General features: G+C 51.1%; 1 protein-coding gene across 2 annotated transcripts in view; it reads right to left on the reverse strand.

Moving 5' to 3' along the window:
* The window catches only part of SUFU (SUFU negative regulator of hedgehog signaling), a 116,571-nt gene that overhangs the window by 10,949 nt on the left and 83,461 nt on the right, over positions 1-22,161 (reverse strand). For both annotated transcript variants that reach the window (XM_038758000.1, XM_038757999.1), the window contains exons 9-10: positions 10,311-10,445; positions 7,919-8,057 (exon numbers count right to left, since the gene is read on the reverse strand). In XM_038758000.1, coding sequence (XP_038613928.1) covers positions 7,919-8,057; positions 10,311-10,445 — 274 coding nt within the window. The remainder of the gene's footprint in view (positions 1-7,918; positions 8,058-10,310; positions 10,446-22,161) is intronic.

The raw sequence follows: 22,161 nt of genomic DNA on the forward strand, positions 1-22,161 counted from the left end.
TGGAGAAGTTCAAACCTATGAAAGGTCTTCTTTTCTCGCTATAAATTTAAGAAGGATGAAGAGGGGAAGGAGGGGGAGGGGAAGAAGGAGGTGGAGTGGGGGGAGAGGGAAGAGGAGGGAAAGGGGAAAAAGGAGGAACAGAAGTAACGGGGGAGGAGGAAGAAGGAAAGGAAAAGAGGGAGAAGAGGAGAGGAGGAAGAAAAGGGGAAGGAGGATGGCATTAAAGGAAAACAACTGCTCATTACGAAATGAGGGGACAGGACCTGGAAGCAGGTTTAATGCCCACAGCACTCAGGGCAGGCAGGGAGGGAGGGGAGGGGAGGGAAGGAAGGGGAGGGTTGTTGGATTTCTGGCACTCTGCCTGGCTTGGCTGCACACCCTAAGCAAGGCGACTCCCAACATGTCTTTGGGAACGATCGTCCGTGCCCTCCCCCGCTCTCTTCCGAGCACCAGTGACCACCTGCTCTATCCCCATCAACAAACAGCAGCATCGCTGTCTGCTCTAGGGGCTCATTGCCGAGCCCCAACCCGGGGAAATTCATGTCTCCTGGCCTGCGCCACCTCCGAGAGCAGGCTCACAGGCCCAGGGAGCCCACTAAAGCTGGAGGAGAATACAAGGCAGGTCCACTCTGCATTCCCTGGCCCCACAATATTAAGAACACCTCGTCTTTGCAGACTGCTTCTATTTTTGAAGGTGGTGGCATTTGTTAAGCGCTTATTATGTGTCAAGCACTCTTCTAAGTCCCGGGGTAGATACAAGCTAATCGGGTTGGACACAGCCCCCGGTCCCTTATGGGGCTCACAGTTTTAATCCCCATTTTATAGATGAGGGAACTGAGGCACTGAGAAGTGAAGCCACTTGCCCAAGGTAACACAAGTGGCAAAGCTGGGATTAGAACCCAGGTCTTTCTGACTCCCAGGATCATGCTCTATTCATTAGGCCACGGTGCTTCCCTGCTTCTGTTTTTCCCCAAGGGCTTTCACATCAATTATCTCCTTTTATTCATTCAATCGTATTTATTGAGCGCTTACTGTGTGCAGAGCACTGTATTAAGCGCTTGGGAAATACAAGTTGGCAACATTTAGAGACGGTCTCTACCCAACAACGGGCTCACAGTCTAGAAGGGGGAGACAGACAACAAAACATGTGGACAGGTGTCAAGTCATCAGAATAAATAGAAGTAAAGCTAGATGCACATCATTAACAAAGTAAATAGAATAGGAAATATGTACAAGTAAAATAAATAGAGTAATAAATCTGTACAAACATATATACAGGTGCCGTGGGGACGGGAAGGAGGTAGGGCTGGGGGGATGGGGAGGAGGAGAGGAAAAAGGGGGCTCAGTCTGGGAAGCTCTCAGTAGGAGCTCCCCACTCCAGTAGGGGAAATACCCCTGCCCATCACAGGTGAGCCACTTTCTGCTCCTGTTAGCGCTGGGTTCCTCTAAAAAAAGCCCAGCAGAAAAATCAGTAGAAGTGATCAGAGTGGACATGAGGGAAGGCCTGGATCCCTCAAATTTCTAGGAACACTAAACTGCCTCCTCAACCCGAGTCAGATAGGCAAATGGGAGAGAAACGCCCAGTAAGTCCAAAAACTTTCAGGCACTGCTGGAAAAGGCACGGCCCAAGAACAACCCTGTTGGCAAAAAGGGGCTGGACACTAAGTCGGGGTTACAGAGCTGCGGACTCTCCCTCCTTCCCTGGAGATCTTGAAGAACCAAATGGATGCTCGTTTGGAACGATAAAAGGCCAGAGGCAGAGGAACGGACGAGATGATCAATGGTTGGCCGTCGTCCCAGCTTCGGGTTCCTGGGTCTGGGAAAGCGACCAGAAGATCATGGAAGTGCCTGTCCCCGACATTTGCAGTCACCTAAGAGAGCTCGAGGCTGGGACGGAGCATGCCCGATCCCAAGAGACCAGATGAAAACTTCCAACGACTGGGGCTGCTTCCCTCCCTCGGCTCACACTTGCCCTGCCCGGGGCCGGTCTAGGTCTAGGCCGCGTGCACCGGTGCGGAAGTCCTGTTCTCCCGCTCAGCCGGAATAGGGACTGTGGAGCCTCTGCCTGGGGGCCTGGGTGAGTCTGGAATGCAGAGGCAGGGGAGGGCGAGGCACAGGTGCAAACATCCCGGCCGGCCGGGGCCCAGGCCAAAGAGGCACTTGACTGTGGGAGGCCGGGGTGGGGTGGTGGTGGTGGGTGGGAGGGAGAGAGGGAGTCTCTGGCTCCAGAGCTGCATCCCAGTTTTCCTTTGTTTCCAGGCCTCTGACATTCCCTGGTGGGGTCTGCAGGCACCCCCTGCCCTTCGCTGGGCTCCCCAGAGAGCTCATTCCCCAATTCAGCCTCAAAGTCAAGCTAGCAACAAGGACCTAAAGGTGGGAGGGAAAAAGAGCTTCCAAGCCTCCCGGGGACCCCACCTCCGTACTCAGCCCTTCCTGGCCACATCCCAAACAGGAAAGGCAGAGTAGTGGCTGACTGCTGGCAGGCCTCAGTTTGTGTTTGCTCTGGCCCTCCTTTAGCCGAGGCCCCTGGGGTCTCCAGTCCCCTCCATCATCATCATCATCATCAATCGTATTTATTGAGCACTTACTATGTGCAGAGCACTGTACTAAGCGCTTGGGAAGTACAAATTGGCAACATATAGAGACAGTCCCTACCCAACAGTGGGCTCACAGTCTAAAAGGGGGAGACAGAGAACAAAACCAAACATACTAACAAAATAAAATAAATAGAATAGATATGTACAAATAAAATAAATAAATAAAGGTGCAGATGTGATTACCCAGCGGGAATGAGCCCTGGCCCACCGGGTGGTGAGAGTGGGGGCAGGAGAGCCTCAGTTCCAGGCTGACTCCCCTGGCACTGCCAGCCCAAGACTGGGAGCTCTGGAGGAGGGTCCTGGTGAGCCCCTCAAAGCCAAATCCACCCAAGGGCCTGGCACCCAGAGCTAATGAATTGGGTCTATTTGCCCTCCCTTCTGTGTCACCCCCGTCTCTGCCAAATCGACCCTTCCTTCTGTAGTGCCTATGCACCTGGGTCTGTAACGCTTATGCACTCTAATTTGCACCCCTCCCCAGCAGCACGGGGTTAGGGTTGTCTATATATAATAATGATGGCATTTATTAAGCGCTTACTATGTGCAAAGCACTGTTCTAAGCGCTGGGGAGGATACAAAGTGATTAGGTTGTCCCACGTGGGGCTCCCAGACTTAATCCCCATTTTACAGATGAGGGAACTGAGGCACAGAGAAGTCAAGTAACGCGCCCAAAGTCACACAGCTGACAAGTGGCAGAGCTGGGATTTGAACCCATGACCTCTGACTCCAAAGCCCGGGCTCTTTCCACTGAGCCACGCTGCTTCTCTAATATTTCTCTCTCTCTCTCTATATATATATATATGCATATGACCTCTATATATCTACAATTTATTTTAGTATTAATGTCTGTCTTCCCTTTTGACCGTAAATTCCTCATGGGCACGGATCACGTCTACCTGCTCTACTGCTCTTAGTGCTTTGCAGCAGTACATAACTCAGTAAATACCATTTTTTAAATGGTATTTGGTATGCGCTTACCATGTGCCAGGCACCGTATTAAGCACTGGGGTAGATACAAGATAGGCAGGTTGGACACAGTCCTTGTCCCACTTGGGGCTCACAGCCTTAATCCCCATTTTACAGATGAGGTACCAAGCACAGAGAAGCGGAGTGACTTGCCCAAGGTCACCCAACAGACAAGTGGTGGAGCAGGATTAGAACCCAGGCCCAAACTCTATCCGCTACGCCGCTTCTCCATTGACTGACTGAAGTTCCATTTTCCTGGCCAGGCTGGGGAGCTGAGGCCCAGAGGTGGGCCCTTTTAGACTGTGAGCCCACTGTTGGGTAGGGACTGTCTCTATATGTTGCCAACTTGGACTTCCCAAGTGCTAAGTACAGTACTCCGCACACAGTAAGCGCTCAATAAATACGATTGATTGATTGGGCCTGCGTGTTTTCCTGGACAGCTCAGGAAGTGACCACCTAATCCAAGTGAGAGCGAGCAACCAAGCTGAGCCGGCTGAGTGAGAGGAGCAGCTGGCGCTCATCCCCTGGGGCTCCTGTGGACCACACTACTGAATTCAAATGCACAAACCCCTCTGACAGCCCCAAGCAGAGGGCCATTAAACTGGAATACAAGGCCAGCAGGCTCCTTCCCCCCCTTCCTCACCGCACTGCTTGCGGTTCAGGCAATGGACTGGCAGAGCACGGGCTGTTAGCTGGTGCTTGCTGGCTCACCAACCAAAAATAATTTCTGCTCCCTTCTTTTCCAGCACGTCCCCCGTGACACAGGGGTCTGGAGGCCCAGGGTCCGAGACGAAGCCCCCCACCCGCCCACTGAAGGCCTGGGTCTCCCAGCTTGGTCTCCCTGCATTGGGCCCATCATCATCCACCATCAGGGCAGCAACTGGTTGACTGTGAGAAGGTGATTTTCAGAGTTCTTCCAGAGCGGGGCTTGGAGATCTAAGGGGTTGTGGGGGACGGTGGGAAGAGGAACCAGGTGGACAAGGCAGCAGTGGGGGTAAATTAATTTCAGAGTAATGAGGGCCAGAATCAAGGAAGCAGCACGGCCTACTGGATAGAGCAGGGGCCTGGGGAGCCAGAAGGATCTGGGTTCTAATCCTGGCTCCGCCACTTGTCTGCTGTAACACCGTGGGCAAGTCACTTCACTTATAATAATGGCATTTATTAAGCGCTTACTATGTGCAAAGCACTGTTCTAAGCGCTGGGGAGTTTACACTTCTCTATGCTTCAGTTACCTCATCGGTAAAATGGGGATTAAGACTGAGAGACCCATGTGGGACAGGGATTGTGTCCAACTTGATTAGCTTGTATCTACCCCAGCACTTAGAACACTGCTTGACACATAGTAAGTGCTTAACAGATACCATCATCATTATTATTACAAAGCCAAGCACCGCACGTTCCTGCTTTCTAATCACCTCACAAAAATAATTGTTAAGAGCCTACTATATGCCAACCACTATACTAAGTGCCAGGGAAGATCCAAGATAATCTGGTCAGGTGTAATCCCTGACCCACATGGGGTGCACAGTCTACAAAGGAGGGAAAATAAGAAGTGAATCCTGAGGAAAATGAAGCCCAGAGAAGTGTAGTAATAGTGATAATAATAATAATACGGTTCAAGCATTGTACTAAGTACTTGGACAGATACAAGAGCCCACAAGGGGCTCACAGTCTAAGTAAGAGGGAGAACGGGTATTGAACCCCCAATCTGACGACAATGAGAGAACCAAAATGATTTTGGTCACACAGCAGACAAGTGGCAGAGCTGGGACTTGAACCCAGGTCCTTTGATTCCCCAGGTCTAGACTATTTCCACCAGGCCCTGCCTCTTCTGAATCCAGCATCTGCCAACCCCACCATGCCACCCTCTGAACCCTCCCGCACGTCACCGTCCTCAGGACGTGTGTGCCGAGACCCGTCTGGCTGCACCATCCACGGGGCTCATGCTGGGGGTGGGAAAGGGGGCGTGAATCGTCCCCACTCAGCGCAACCGAGGAAGCGGCAAGGTCACACATGCTCCCATTCCCTCCCGTTTCCCATGTGCCCTTTCCTCCCACGGGGGAGAGGATGGCTTGCCACACGTGCTCCACCGAGGGCTCCCTATGTGCCGGTGGGAGAGGCGAGGGACAGACGAGAACGAGCATGGGGGCTCAGTGTGGGTGCGGGGCGAGTTTAAAACGGTACATTTTGCCGGGTGGGTTGCAGCCACTACCGGCACCGCCCAGCAGTCTAGCGTGACCAAGTGGGACTTTAAAAATGTATTTATAACTTTATGGCTCAAAGTAATTTTGTTATGAAACAATGTAATAACAACAGTGGGGAAAAGTCAAGATAATTTATGGAGCACAATAAGCCTAAAGCACCAGGTTTGATTTATATTATGGGTTAGTTGGTGTGCGCTTTTGACTTTTTTTTTTTTTCACCGAGGGTGGTTTTTGTTTTGTTTTTGGTGAGGACGGGGGCAGGGAAATTCTGCTGCAAGCAGAAATACATCTATTTTATTTTCCAAGGAATACCGTCTCCTCCAGGGCCCCGGCCAACCCAACCTTCCATTTAGAATTCTGTCTACCTCCAAACCACGCTCCCTTGGCCTCCTTCCCTTTCCTGTTGGGGGTTGCTTAAGCTTCAAATGCTGCGATATTAACCAAACACCCTGTGGTTCTTCTCCGGTCTCGCTGCCCCGTCTCTGGGTTTTGGGCGGGTCCTTTTCCCTCAAGGGATGGGGCTCCGTCTGGGGCACACCCACTGCGCCCCGGGAGGGGCCCGCCCCCGTTCCCGGCCATTCAGGCCGCTTTCTGAACAGGTCCACTCATTCGCTCTCCTTCTCCTGCCACCTGGCCAGCGGCGCTGCCATCCCTCCGGGCGGCTCCGCCCCCGCCCACATCGTGGCGAGTCACCCGGATGGAGAAGCGGCCTTTCCCCCGGCAGCGCTGAGGGGTTGGCGTGCGGGGTCGACCCTCTCGCCGCAGGCAGCGGGGGGCCCGGGGTGGAGTTGAGAGGTCTGGGTTTCCCACGGAACTGGGCGTCCCAGAAACTGGTTCCAGCCCACGCTGCTCCCGCTTTAGGCTCTAATTCGGTTTTGTTCCTAAGCATCTGGCAGAGTGTGACTTCTGCCTGAACACAAGATGCCTCCCAAACATCCCCTGCTTCCCTTCCCACTCGGGGCCTCACTTCCTTCAGCGAGTCAGGCGGCGGCGGCGGAAAGTTTCCCTTTCCCAGATGACTCCCTTCTGGCCTTTCACGGGACAGGCCCTGAACGGTCCCTGGGGCAGGGCCTGTGGTGACTGAGGCACTGGTACAAAATGGCACGTAGGCTGGCCATTACAGCGGGGACAACAGGTAGTTGTCCAGGGCCGGCTCTGTGACTAGCGCTCTGATTCTCTCTCGGCTCTTTCTGTGGGCTTCTTCTAGCTCTTCCATACCCAGGTCTCCATCCATCTCCAAGCCTTTGCCCACAGCCTCCTCTGTGCTTGGCACCAGCCCGCCTGCCCGTTTGGCTCACCATACCCCGCTCCTCCTCTCACCTCTCCATGCCCACCTACTCCAGGAAGCTGTCCTGGATTATTCCTGCCCATTCTCCTATGGGCCAGGCCAAACTACGCTCCCTTCCATGCCCATAACTCTTTCTTGGGGCTGTTAGGGTGAGGGGGCATAGGCACAAATTGGTTGCCCGCAAACTTGCTTCATTTCCCCGATGAGATTTCACGCTCCCCGAGACCAAGGATGTTTATTATTTGTGTGTGACCCCCGGCTCTAAACCCCTTGTATGGTGTCTATGTGTGCCTAATGAATAATTATTGATAATGATCTGAAATCCCCAGAGGCAAAAGGCTCTAGCAGCCTGAAGACCAAATAAGAGAGACCTTTGGTTTTAACCCTGGCTCGGCCACTTGTCTGCTGTGTGACCTTGGGCAAGATGCTTAACTTCTCTGGACTCAGTGACCTCATCTGTAAAAAAAACGGGGATTAAGACCGGGGGCTCTAAGACTGTAAACTCATCCTCTAGACTGCAAGGTTGTCATGGGCAGGGAACGTGATTACCAACTCTGTTGAACTCTCTCAAGTGCTCAGCAGAGAGCACTGCACACAGTAAGTGCTCAATAAATGTTTGGTTGATTGATTCTTCAAATGGACCGTCCAACTTGATTAGTTGTATCTGCCCCAGCACTTAGTACAGTGCCGGGCACATAGTAAGCGTTTAACATTAACTGCCCCCCTCCAAAAAAAAAAACCACCAACCCACGAGGCACCCCATCAGAACCCACGTCGGGACCATCCAATAGGGATGACAGTGGTTGGCGGAGGAGAGAGGGAATGCAGAACAGGGAAGGGGTAGGAAAGTAAATAAGGCTTCTCACTTGTAACCAGGGTCCGTGCGCTGCGTAGGGATACTCCTCTGTGGCAAAAGCGCCTTCCACTCCGGTAGAAACAAACGTGATGGCTGTGTCCCCGGTAATACTTTTATAGGTAAAGTGCCGTCCGTGTAACAATCTGCCCCTGCAGAGAAAAAACGCAGGGTGAGTCAACAGGAAGGTCAGAGCCGAACCTGGGGATGCAGAAAGGAAGACCCCGGCCTGTGCCCACGGGAGCCCTTCCGAGGGGCTGAGATACTCGCTCCTGCTCCTCCGAAGCCGTGATGACTATCTGCCAGCCGGAAAAAGTGGAAAAGCTTCCTGTGCCCCCTCCTCCTGCAGAAGCCACCGGTAGGAGTTTTGTCCCCCATGAGGGGCCCCGGCCAACCCCTTTTATATCCTACAGATGATCTGAGAGGCTCAAAGCATTCTATATAAGTGACCCTGCACCACTTTTCTTCATTACTTGGTAGCAGGAGGGTAAGGAAGACGGGCCCCACTTTATAGGCAGAGTGATTTCCCCAAGTTCACTCAAATTGGCAAGAGCCAGGATTAGCTCTTAAGAGCCCCACAACACAGTACGTACCCCCTAACACAATACTAGTCTCTCCGTGGCCCTTTCACGTGCTGCCAGTTCACTGACTTTTCGGCTACATCTGGACCGGAATAACAAACTCCCATTTTGAATCAACTCGTCAATACTGAGTTGGGAGCATTCTGGGCTTTTCTAATGAATGGTTCAATACAGAGCTATGCTGGCCTGTAAAACCCGTCAACGTGTCCGCTAGTTTTGTTGTCTTGAACTCTCCCAAGCGCTTACTACAGTGTTTTGCAGAGTAAGCGCTTGATAAATACAACTGGTTAATTGACTGGACAGCCCCAGCCAGCCACCGCAAACCCACGGCTGGAAGGCCTAACAGGGGAAGAGAAGCAACTGAAGCAACGGGGAAATGAGGCACTGTAAGCTACCCTTCAGCTGGCTCCTGGGGTCCAAACCCACGCCCAACAAAACCAAGGTCAAACAATCATGCCTAGAGGAAGTGTTCGAATCTGGGTTTCAGCTCAAGCTGTTTGGAGGCTCTTCATCTCCCCGATCATTTGGCCAAGGAAACCTTTGCAGAGGAGGCCTTCTCCAGGGGAACCAACCAGCCACGGTAGTTCCTAGAGCTTGGGTTTCCAAATGCCCAAACGGAGCCCAAGGTCTCGAGTTGCTGCAGGGAACTTCCGATTCTACCCAACCCTTCTTCTTCGGGCCGGGCCCTTCCCACCCCCACGCCCGGCATCCATTGTGTCATTCTAATTCCGGGAGGGGCGAGCTCAGAAAATGCGATCCTCTTCTTCCATATCGGCGTCCCTTGAGTGTGGGAGTTACTCTCTCTGACTTTCCTGACCCGAAATCCAGGGGCCGGACCTCAACTGATCCGACTCGGTCCTACCAGGGGGTGGTGGGCCTGGGGGTGGAGGTCGAGCCAAAGGATCGGTATTCCTGGCAGAGCAGTCGGAGGCAGAAAAGACAACAGCTGGACCTCCCCCGGGGCGACCAACTCTAGATCGGGAAAACAGCCTTTTGGAAATGAAAGTCAGCAAGAAAGGAAGCCTCTTCAAGGCTTCCCAGAACTCCTTCCCCAAGGGCTAAGAGTCTCTCTTGGACGATTTTATACATACACGGCCAGGGAACTAACCCAGGGAAGGCTGGGCTGACAGACAAGTCTCTAGCCCAGAGTGTTTCGTATGTCCAAACTGGGCCCGCCTAGATGGCGGCGAACTAGGGCTTGTGAGTCTCTGGCCTCTCTCCTAAGACTCTCCATTACATGGCTGCCGGTGGGGAGGGTGTGGAGCGCTGCTGAGGAACTGGGCTGGAGGCCAGCAGCTTCGCTCCATCCTCCGCCCCAATGGCCCCGCTACGGAGTTCAGCCACTGCTCCCGAGGGCTTGGTTTGGAGGGGAATGAAGAGGAGAAAGTTTCCTTCCAAGTCCTCTCCCCAGAGCCTTTCAGCCCCCACACATGCTATGAGAGGCGTTTTCTTTTACAAAAAGCAGCAGGCCCAGCGTAGCGACTACATTAAACTGGGCTTAGGATTCCTAGAACGTGACCCGAGGCAGTGGCTTTCAGGTCCTGGCGACCAAGGGCTCCCTCGCCCGGGGCATCTTGGGCTCCCACCGGCCCCTGGCCAACTCAAGCCGGGCCCGGCTGTGTGGGCGAGGAGCCCCCTCACTGAGGTTCCCGGGTGTGCCAAGGTTTGACTGTTTGTTGCGAGCTCTGGACTGCATTGCCTACTGCAGCCAAGTGAGCCCGTCGGGCTGCCACCCGGAGACCCGGGGGGAAGCGGGGGGGGCACTGCGACCACGCGGCACAGCTAAAAAGAGCTGAAATGGGCTCCTCTCGGCCTTTCTCTCACCTTAGGCAGAGGGGGATCAGTGCCCCAGACTCCTGGTTGAATTTCAGATGTACGCTCTCAAGCTGCCTTGTGCGGATTAGCTCATGAGGAATGATAGCTGCCGAGCTCTCGCTTTCTAAACTGTCTTTGCGACTCCTAAGAAACAAACACACGGATTTAGCACAGGTTAGTACCCCAGCATTTCATTCCCGCTATGGTGTTTAATAATAATAATAATAATGGCGTTTGTTAAGCGCTTACTATGTGCGAAGCACTGTTCTAAGCGCTGGGGGGATACAAGGTGATCAGGTTGTGCAACGTGGGGCTCACAGTCTTAATCCCCATTTCACAGATGAGGTAACAGGCACAGAGAAGTGCCTTGCCCAAGGTCACACGGCTGACAGGTGGTGGAGCTGGGATTCGAACCCATGATCTCTGACGCCCAAGCCCGCGTTCTTTCCACTGAGCCACGCTGTGTGTGTGTATGTGTGTGTGTGTGTGTGTGTTCGCCCGGCCATGGACCCCAACCCCACAAGCCTCAACAGCAGGACCCCAGGAGGACCAGTGTCCGATCGGGAAACGGAACAAAGGAGAGAACTGCTCATTTGGATTTCACAAGAACCTAAGACCCGGTGGCCCATCATCCCATTTTGACAGACCGACGGGGCAAGAGTTTTCTGGACTCCTGCCTGTGGGCCCTAAGGGCACACCTCCTAGGGTCGAATTAGGGCAGCAGCCCACCACAGAACCAAGCTCCATAGGGCTTCCATTCGCTCCCTGGGCTGCCGTAAAATCAGGTCTGGCCCAGCAGCCATCCAAAAATCTCCACCCTGGGAAGGAGATGCTTTGGTGGAGGAAGAGAAAATGGGACTCTTGGAGGGGAGCAATAGTAGGACCCTGCCCCTCCTCCCCCCACCCTTTGTTCCCCGCTGTTGGAAGCCGCTAGCCAATCTGGAGAAATTTTGCTGCCGAGTGCAATCAGAAAGAACAATGAGACTCCCTCCGACCCCCACCAAACTCCTCGGTTTCCATCAGTCCCAGGGAGCTCAGCATGAGGTGCTTGTGCTCTCTCTCTGCCTGTTTGTGTGTCTCTCTCACTCTCACTCTCAGTGGGCAGATGCCAGGAGTGAGATGCTAATGTCACAGTCTCTCTCCAGCCCCCACCCCCAAACTGGGTCACCGGGTGTGTTTGCAAACTAACATTTGCTCTTTCAGATTCAGCTGCTTCGACTGACAACCTTTCAAAAGCATTTCAGCCGAGTCTGTGGGTTTCCCATTGCCACCAACAAAAGGCCGGATTCCTAGTTTTGGACTGTGCGCCTCTGCACAATTACCCAAGTGTCCATCAAAATACTGGAAGAGGCGTTCGATTCATTTACCATCCGGCCTGTTTGAGCCACACATGATTCTGGGACCCGCCGACTTGGGAAGGCCAGACGCCAGGGTCCCTACATTTAAATGGAACAAATAGCAGGTTGTACCAGGCAGGAAGTGTCTGGGGCCTCCAGACATGGTGCCAGTGGAGGGGCACGGGACTCAAAGACACAAAACTAGGGGGTGAACGGTAGCAGAATGCCCCAGAACCAAATCCCAGAAGAAGAATGTGTACCGGGAGTTGCAGCCCAAGAAGCGGCTTGACCTTTTCCCAGCTTTTTCTGGGAATGACACTACCACCTGGCTCATTCCCTAAGAAAGAGCCGTTTTAACAACTGAAACCTGTCTATCCTTCTCTCTCCCAAGCCGCTGACCAGGCCTACAAACCAGCCAAAACATAAGTGACCATGCGAATTCAAAACAGGCTCTTAGAGACACCACAAGACTTGAGGGGAGGGATTGTGTCTCCCTACTCCATTGGAGTACACTCTCCCAAACCCTTAGTACAGTGCTCCGCATAGTGCTCAATAAATACCACAGATCGACTGATAAGAGAAACTCCACGGTCCTCAGGAAGGGGCCTTTGAACTCCTTAAAGTGAACAGGAGAGATCTCGGTTTCAGAAGAGAGCACAAGGATCCTAGATTCTAGACTGTGAGCCCACTGTTGGGTAGGGACTGTCTCTATATGTTGCCAATTTGTACTTCCCAAGCGCTCAGTACAGTGCTCTGCACACAGTAAGCGCTCAATAAATACGATTGATTGATTGATCCCCCCAATGCAATGCTTCAGGAGATGTCACACAAAAGACGAGCACCACAGGCTGGATCCCAGAGTGTTCTCGGGCCAAGGACTCCTGGAAATCTTACCCTCCCCAGGTTTAACAAGACAGCTGAACCGATGCAAAAATTAAAAGGCAAAAAGGGAAAAGGGTGACCAGGAAGAACCAAAACAACCAGGCTGCAGCTGGCAAGGTTCAAGCTGGAAGCAAAACTGCTTAAAGTCAGCGAAAGTCACCTTAGAAACTGCAGCAACACACTCACCCAGGAGGAGGACATCAAACCGAACTACAAACAGCTTCAAAGCAATGAAAAACAGTTTAATCATCTGAAGAATTAACGTGACACGGGCCTACATTTACACCTCCCACCAATCTTCAATCACTTGAAAATGCGTTTTAATCTTTTCTCTTAAAAATATATTTAAAAAAACCCCAAAACCCCAGAGTTCACAAAGTGCTCAATCTGCAATCCTCCTGACTGGGTATTTCCTGTGTGCAGGCGGCAACTCTTGTCTTCTGCTGATTTGGTTTTTCTGGACACCGATGCAGAAGCATGAACTGCGTGGGCTGGACAAGGTATTAAATCTACGGCAGATACAAGTTTGCTGCATTCCGCATGGTTGTCAGCTCCACTTTCGACAAAGAATAAAAAGCAGCTCACCGGCATGGTCTAATTATCCTGTTGATTTGTTTTCTTTTTCCCCTCTCACAGCCCCTCTCAAGTTGCTATGGCAAAGAGGAGATGCCAGGGGAAAGTCTAAACTCTGAGGGGGTGATTCTTCCAGAAGAATCTGGGGTGATTTTCTGCACCCCAGAAAACCATGGCCACATAGCACGGTCCAGATGATTCCAACCAAGCCCGCAGGCCGGAATTGGCCGGGCTACTGAAAAGGTCAGGCTTGGGAATGGTTTTCCCAGGAGACATGACAACTGTGATATCATGGCGTAGTCTCACAAATAAGATAGATACTTTGTGTGTGGACACAACATGCATGTACGACACACTGAACATGTGCGCACCTGCTCCCTCCCCTCTGTACCCAGAAATCAAATAATCACCATCATAATTGCTGTACATGTTAAGCGCTTACCGTAATAATAATTGTGGTAATTGTTAAGCACTTACTATGTGTCAGGCACTATACTAAGCGTTGGGGTGGATACAAGCAAATCGGGTTGGACACAGTCCCTTGTCCCGTGTGAGGCTCACAGTCTCGATTCCCATTTTACAGATGAGGTAACTGAGGCAGACAGAAGTGAAGTGATTTGCCCAAGGCCACACAGCAGACAAGGGGCAGAGCCAGAATTAGAACCCATTGCCTTCTGATTCCCAAGCCCGTGCTCTATCCACTATGCCACACCACGCGTCAAGCATCTTCTGAGTGCTGGGGCAAACTACAAATTGATCAGGTCAGACACAGACCCTTTCAGAGAAGCAGCGTGGCTCAGTGGAAAGAGCCCAGGCTTTGGAGTCAGAGGTCACGGGTTCGAATCCCAGCTCCGCCAATTGTCAGCTGGGTGGCTTCGGGCAAGTCACTTCAATCAATCAATCAATCGTATTTATTGAGTGCTTACTATGTGCAGAGCACTGTACTAAGCTCTTGGGAAGTACAAATTGGCAACATATAGAGACAATCCCTACCCAACAGTGGGCTCATAGTCTAAACTGTGGGCCTCAGTTACCTCATCTGTAAAATGAGGATGAAGACTGTGAGCCCCCCGTGGGACCACCTGATCACTCTGTAACCTCCCCAGTGCTTAGAACAGTGCTTTGCACATAGTAAGCGCTTAATAAATGCCATTATCATTATTATTCTTTCCCACATGGGGCTCACAGACTAAGTAGTGGGGGATTGAATTGATAGATGAGAAACCCGAGACCCAGAGAAGTTAAGTGATTTGCCAAAGGTCATATGGTGGGGAGGTGGTGGAGCTGGGATTAGAATCCAGGTTTTCTACTCCCAGACCTGTGCCTTTTCCATTTAGCAACACAGCTGCTCCTGGGATTAGGCCTAGGCCCCAAGGTGAGGCTAATAAGCCCAGAGGTGAACCAAAAGTCTGGGAGGCTCGGCCCCAGGCTAAGTTGGCTGTACCAGGTGGGGCACAAGATGGGGAAATTACTGCTCTTGAAAGGACACCCACTCTCACCCTCAGAAAGGGCCAGAGGTGCCAACTTCATGGGGACAGTAGAGACTATTATTTCAGAGGGTCTTCAGCTTCAGGGACAATGTCTTGCTCACCCTAACACTTGGATTTGTATGCTTTATTCACCTCACCCTCAGCCACACAGCACTTATCAATCAATCGATGCTATTTATTGAGTGCTCACTATGTGCTGAGCACTGCAATCAATCAATCAATCAATCGTATTTATTGAGCGCTTACTATGTGCAGAGCACTGTACTAAGCGCTTGGGAAGTACAAATTGGCATCACATAGAGACAGTCCCTACCCAACAGTGGGCTCACAGTCTAAAAGGGCTGTGCACTGCACTAAGGGCTTGGGAGAGTATGCTACAAAGAATTAGCAGACACATTCTTTGCCCATAATGAGTTTACCATCTAGTGGGGGGGGGGAGAGACAGAAGTACTGATAAATAGGTAATTTATAATATGCAATTTAAAGACATGTACGTAACGTAAACTGTGAGCCCGTTGTTGGGTAGGGACCGTCTCTATATGTTGCCAACTTGTACTTACCAAGCGCTTAGTACAGTGCTCTGCACACAGTAAGTGCTCAATAAATATGACTGAATGAATGAATGATTTATTTTAAAGTCTGTGTCCCCCTCTAGACTGTATGCTCCCTGTGGGCAGGGAACATGCTTAATAACTCTGTTATATTGTACTCTCCCTTAGAGCTTAGTACAGTGCTCTGCACCCAGTAAGTTCTCAATAAATGACTGACCGATTGTGCGACTCAGTCTCCAACCAGACCTGAAAGTTGTGTCTTTCTGCCCGCCAGCCTCTCCCAAGCCCTGTCCTGTTTACCCCCTCCCTAAAATCTCTGCCCCCCTTTCCACTTTCGCCCGTAAAAGAAAAACTGAGGGTTTAAGTTTCCCACTCCTTCAGTAGCAAAATGGATGTCTTCAACACAGCCTGCAGCCCTGCACCTCCACACAAGGCTTGGGAGTCACCTAGGGAAAAGTTTATCCTGTCAAACTCTCGAAGAGGGTCGGGGGGACTGGGGCCTTCCATCTTGGAGTCAACACATGCTCCCCTTTCATTGACCAAGGCAGCTACCAAATACCGAAAGGGCAGGGAAGGAGCTTGGAAAGGTGGATAGAGCCTGAGAGTCAGAAGGACTTGGGTTCTAATCTCAGGTCTGTCACTGTACCTCACCTCCCTTCTCTACCTCACCTCCCTTCTCTCCTTCTCCAGCCCAGTCCGCACCCTCCGCTCCTCCACCGCTGATCTCCTCACCGTACCTCGCTCTCGCCTGTCCCGCCATCAACCCCCGGCCCACGTCATCCCCCGGGCCTGGAATGCCTTCCCTCTGCACATCCGCCAAGCTAGCTCTCTTCCTCCCTTCAAGGCCCTGCTGAGAGCTCACCTCCTCCAGGAGGCCTTCCCAGACTGAGCCCCTTCCTTCCTCTCCCCCTCGTCCCCCTCTCCATCCCCCCATCTTACCTCCCTCCCTTCCCCACAGCACCTGTATATATGTATATATGTTTGTACATATTTTTTTACTCTATTTATTTATTTAATTTATTTGTACATATCTATTCTATTCATTTTATTTTGTTAGTATGTTTGGTTTTGTTCTCTGTCTCCCCCTTTTAGACTGTGAGCCCACTGTTGGGTAGGGACTGTCTCTATATGTTGCCAATTTGTACTTCCCAAGCGCTTAGTACAGTGCTCTGCACATAGTAAGCGCTCAATAAATACGATTGATGATGATGCTGATGACTTGTCCACTGTGTGACTTTGGGCAAGTCACTTCACTTCTCTGTGCCTCAGTTACCTCTCTGTAAAATGGGGATTAAGACTGTGAGCTCCATGTGGGGCAGAGACTGTGCCAACCTTAGTTTATATCTACCCCAGAGCCTAGAACAGTACTTGACACATAGTAAGAGCTTAATAAATAACACCATCCTCACCAGGCAATAATAATAATGATGATGGCATTTATTAAGCGCTCACTATGTGCAAAGCACTGTTCTAAGCGCTGGGGAGGTTACAAGGTAATCAGGTTGTCCCATGGGGGGCTCACGGTCTTCATCCCCATTTCACAGATGAGGTAACTGAGGCACAGAGAAGTGAAGTGACTTCCCAAAGTCACACAGCTGACAATTGGCAGAGCTGGGATTTGAACCCATGACCTCTGACTCCAAAGCCCCGGGCTCTTTTCCACTGAGCCACGCTGCTTCTCCCGAAGCCACTGAAGTCCCTCAGAAAGCTTTGCTGGGGGCCCCAGAAACACTAATACAAGATGAGACTTCTAGACTGTGAGCCCACTGTTGGGTAGGGACCGTCTCTATATGTTGCCAACTTGTCCTTCCCAAGTGCTTAGTACAGTGCTCTGCACAGAGTAAGCGCTCAATAAATACGAATGAATGAATGAATGACAGCACAGTACTAAGCGCTTGGGAGAGTAAAATACAACAAAATTAGCAGACGCGTTCCCTGACTGTAACAAGCTTACAGTCCAGAGGGGAAGTCAGACATTAATATGACTACTTTATAATATATAATTTAACGATATGGGCTGTGGGGTTGGGGGTGGAGCGAATATCAACTGTCCAGAGGTCACAGATTGAAGTGCATAGATGACACAGAAGGGAAAGCAAGGCAGGGAAAAGAGGGCTTAATTGGGGAAGGCCTCTTGGAGGAGATGTGACCTTAGTAAATGCTTTGAAGATGGAGTGAGTGGTGGTCTGGCTCAGTGTAAAGAACGCGGGCTTGGGAGTCAGAGGTCATGGGTTCGAATCCCTGCTCAGCCTCTTGTCACCTGTGTGACCTTGGGCAAGCCACTTCTCTGTGCCTCAGTTACCTCATCTGTAAAATGGGGATTAAGACTGTATATATGTATATATGGTTGTACATATTTATTACTCTATTTATTTATTTATTTATTTTACTTGTACATATCTATCCTATTTATTTTATTTTGTTGGTATGTTTGGTTTTGTTCTCTGTCTCCCCCTTTTAGACTGTGAGCCCACTGTTGGGTAGGGACTGTCTCTATGTGTTGCCAATTTATACTTCCCAAGCGCTTAGTACAGTGCCCTGCACATAGTAAGCACTCAATAAATACGATTGATGATGATGATGATTAAGACTGTGAGACCCACGTGGGACAACCTGATCACCTTGTATCCTCCCCAGTGCTTAGAATAGTGCTTTGCACATAGTAGCGCTTAACAGTTAACAAATACCAATATTATTATTATTTTTTTTTAATTATATGGAGTGGGAGGGAGTTCCAGACTAGGAGGAAGGCGTGGGAAAGGGGTCAGCGGCGAGATGGACGAGACTGGGGCACAGTGAATAAGCTGGTACTAGCCGAGTGAAGTGTGCAGGATGGGCTGTAGTGGCCCCCTGGGCCAGATCAAAATATCATCATCAACTCAAAATATCATCAATCGTATTTATTGAGCACTTACTGTGTGCAGAGCACTGTACTAAGCGCTTGGGAAGTACAACTTGGCAACATATAGAGACAGTCCCTACCCAACAGTGGGCTCACAGTCTAAAATATCTCCATTTCCCCACATCAGGTCTCTTGCCCTTCCGATTCAGACACGGAAAGCAAGAGGACCAGTTTTTTCTCCACGGGAGAAGCCTGCAACTCTTTCCTTTTGTCTTTCCGAGGCACTGAGTCACTTCCCCTCTTTAGATCTCACCTTCAAGCCTTCCTTTGCTCTCCCAGGGATGAGTGACTCACTCTTGAAGTGTTGGGTGACACTGAGCATGAAAAATTTCAATAAAAATAAACTGGATTGTTAACCGCAAACAGGGTGACAGTATTTTGATTGAGAAGTCAAATGCATTGAAACTAAGGCACCAAGTGTTGGTGACCACCCTGATGAACCACTTGGGTCCATACCAAAGACTGTGGGCATCACGGTCCCTGGTAGGAGGATCATCATCATCAATCGTATTTATTGAGCGCTTACTATGTGCAGAGCACTGTACTAAGCGCTTGGGAAGTACAAATTACCATCTTTCTTTGAGCCATGCCAGCTGCAAACTTCCAGGCCCTCCTACCTTTTTCTGCCTAAAGACAGGCACCACCTCTTTTGGGAGATGGTTAAGCGGTGTGGTGACAGCACGGTTTGAGCCTCCAGACCAAAAGTAAAGGTCTACAAAGCTGTAGCACTGCCCAGTCTTCTCCCTTCAGGTGGGAGGCCTAGAATCCCCACAGATGCCGCACCCAATTTCTATTAGCATCGGTTTGGGGCCACACTCCACATCAAAGGGCTTTGGGAATCACAAAAGCGAAGAGCCAGAATGACGTCAATCCCCTAGCATCAAAACCATGTTCCCCGCCTCACGGCTGCACTGGGTGGGACATGTGAGCAGAATGGATATGTCAACAGGATGCCCAAACAGCTGCTTGAAAGGGGAGCTGATGTTGGGCAACCAAAAGCAAAGGAGGAGAGAGGAAGAGTTTTCAGGACTCAGGAAAACAAAGGCTCAGACAATGCTGACCCTCAGCTGATAACTGGGAGTCAAGAGCCCCACAGGGACTAACACAGGGCCCTGCAACCAGGAAAGGAGCAACTGCTTTTGAGCAGAATCTTTGTCTGGATCCTGAGACGAGGCGGCAAAGTGAAAATGGCACCAGGAGCTGTCAATGCCACATGTGACAATACATGGGACAGTCTGGGTGTGAGGGTTGCGACTGCACTCTTCAGTCAAAATTGCACTCATAGCTAAATTTCACTGTCAATGTCTTCAAGCATGAAGGACAACCCCCTCCCGCCCCCGGTCCCTCTCACTCTCTCATCTTGCTGAATCCTGTCGGTTCTTCCTTCATAGCTTCTCCAGAATTCGTCCTTCCTCTCCTTTCAAACGGCCACCATTTGTAATATTCTGGCTTGACTACTGCATTAGCCTCCTCGCTGACCTCCCTGACTCCAATCTCTCCCTTACCCAGTCCATATTTCATTCAGCTGCCCGGATCACTGTTCTAAAATGTTGTCCTGCACAAGAGTCCACACTCCTCAAAACTCTCCCGATGGTTGCCCATCACCCTGAGCCTCAAACAGAAACTCCCCAACTGTTGGCTTTAAGGCAGTCTCTCAGCACTCTCCCTTCTGCTTATTCACTCTCTTCTCCCATGACACCCCAGCTCAAACTCTTCATTCCTTCCATGCCAACCTATTTACTGTGCCCCACTCTCAACTCGCATGCCACCGACCTCTCGCTCCCGCTCTCCCCGTTGTCTATACCTCTCTGGGCCTGCTAGCGAACCAGTTCTTTCCCTCGGCCTCGCCTCTACTGGGTGGGGGCAAAGTGTTTTACCTTTGTAGAAGGGGTGAGGCATGGTGATAAATCCTGGATCTCTGGCAGACTGCCACAGGGATTTAAAATACAGCTCCCCGAAGCTGTATTTACCACAACCGAGAGAAGATCTTAGTAATTTCGATCTGACAGCTGAGGAGCCCCAAGTCCTTTATCGTCATCAGAAATCCTTGGCTTTTCCCTTTCCACGCCCGTCCCTGTCACACACATGCACTCACAGTAAGGCCAGCCTAGAGCATCAGACCCAGTCATTTGGTGGGGAAGCAGAGGAGCAGGGAACAAAAGGGACTTGCCCAGTGAGTCACTGGCAGGGTTAAGACCGGATCCTGGAATCCTGACTCAAAGTTCCAGCTCACACTGCTTCTGGCTTTTCTCTTTGGAGAATCTCAAACTTCCAAATGCAATGCACCTGATTATCGAGGAGGATTAGGGAATGGAAGTTGGAGCGGGGGAAGGCAAAGGGCCCAAGGAGTCTGCCTCGACTGAGAAATACAATCAAATGACCTCAAATAAGGAGCAAGTTTAAGCTTTGGCTTTCCCATCACACCTGAGAAATGAGTTTTTGTCTGTGCTCCACTATGCATTTCTGCTCTGCATTTTTCAGACCCTCATTCCAGCAAGCAGGCAGGCAGGCATTCATTCATTCATTCATTCAATCGTATTTATTGAGCGCTTACTGTGTGCAGAGCACTGTACTAAGTGCTTGGGAAGTACAAGTTGGCAACATAAAGAGACGGTCCCTACCCAACAGCAGGCTCATAGTCTAGAAGGTGGAGACAGACAACAAAACAGAACATATTAACAAAATATAATAAATAGAATAAATATGTACAAGTAAAATAGAGTAATAAATACGTACAAACATATATACAGGTGCTGTGGGGAGGGGAAGGAGGTAAGGCGGTGGGGTGGAGGGGAGAGGAAGGAGGGGGCTCAGTGTGGGAAGGCCTTCTGGAAGAGGCGAGCTCTCAGTAGGGCTTTGAAGGGAGGAAGAGAGTTAGCTTGGCAGATGTGCGGAGGGAGGGCATTCCAGGCCAGGGGGAGGACGTGGGCCAGGGGTTGACGGCGGGACAGGCGAAAACGAGGCCCAGTGAGGAGGTTAGCGGCGGCAGAGGAGCGGAGGGTGCGGGGTGGGCTGTAGAAGGAGAGAAGGGAGGTGAGGTAGGAGGGGGCGAGGTGATGGAGAGCCTTGAAGCCCAGGGTGAAGAGTTTTTGCTTGATGTATGGGTTGATTGGTAGCCACTGGAGATTTTTGAGGGGGGGGAGTAACATGCCCAGAGCGTTTCCGCACAAAGACGATCCAGGCAGCGGCGTGAAGTACGGACTGAAGTGGGGAGAGACAGGAGGATGGGAGATCCGAGAGGAGGCTGATGGAGTAATCCAGTTGGGATAGGATGAGAGGCAGGCTGCAGGGGGATGGTCCAGTGTACTACTTGAGGGTTTTTCTCACACAAGCTGGAAACACTGGCCTAGAAGTCTGGGGAGGCACTTCTCTTGATGCTGGCCGGGGGCGGGGGAGATAAGGAAATGGGGAGCTCTGGGACCTCGGAAATCAAGAAGTGAGACAAACAACCTCGCCCCCTCCTACCTCACCTCCCTTCTCTCCTTCTACAGCCCAGCCCGCACCCTCTGCTCCTCTGCTGCTAACCTCCTCACTGTACCTCGTTCTCGCCTGTCCCGCCGTCGACCCCCGGCCCACATCCTTCCCCTGGCATGGAATGCCCTCCCTCCACACATCCGCCAAGCTAGCTCGCTTCCTCTCTTCAAAGCCCTACTGAGAGCTCACCTCCTCCAGGAGGCCTTCCCAGACTGAGCCCCCTTTTTCCTCTCCTCCTCCCCACCCCACCAACCCTACCTCCTTCCCCTCCCCACAGCACTTGTATATATATTTGCACAGATTTATTACTCATTTATTTTACTTGTACATATTTACTATTCTATTTATTTTGTTAAATGATGTGCATATAGCTTTAATTCTATTTGTTCTGACGATTTTGCCACCCGTCTACATGTTTTGTTTTGTTGTCTGTCTCCCCCTTCTAGACTGTGAGCCCGCTGTTGGGCAGGGACCGTCTCTATATGTTGCCGACTTGTACTTCCCAAGCGCTTGGTACAGTGCTCTGCACACAGTAAGCGCTCAATAAATACAACTGAATGAATGAAAGGAAGAGAGGAATCGGCAGCTTCAGATTTAGGACTTCACATGTCGTGGCAGAGAATGTGTCAGCCAAAGTCCATTTCAGGACTA

This window comes from Tachyglossus aculeatus, chromosome 16 (assembly GCF_015852505.1).
Source record: "Tachyglossus aculeatus isolate mTacAcu1 chromosome 16, mTacAcu1.pri, whole genome shotgun sequence".
Classification (NCBI taxonomy): domain Eukaryota; kingdom Metazoa; phylum Chordata; class Mammalia; order Monotremata; family Tachyglossidae; genus Tachyglossus; species Tachyglossus aculeatus.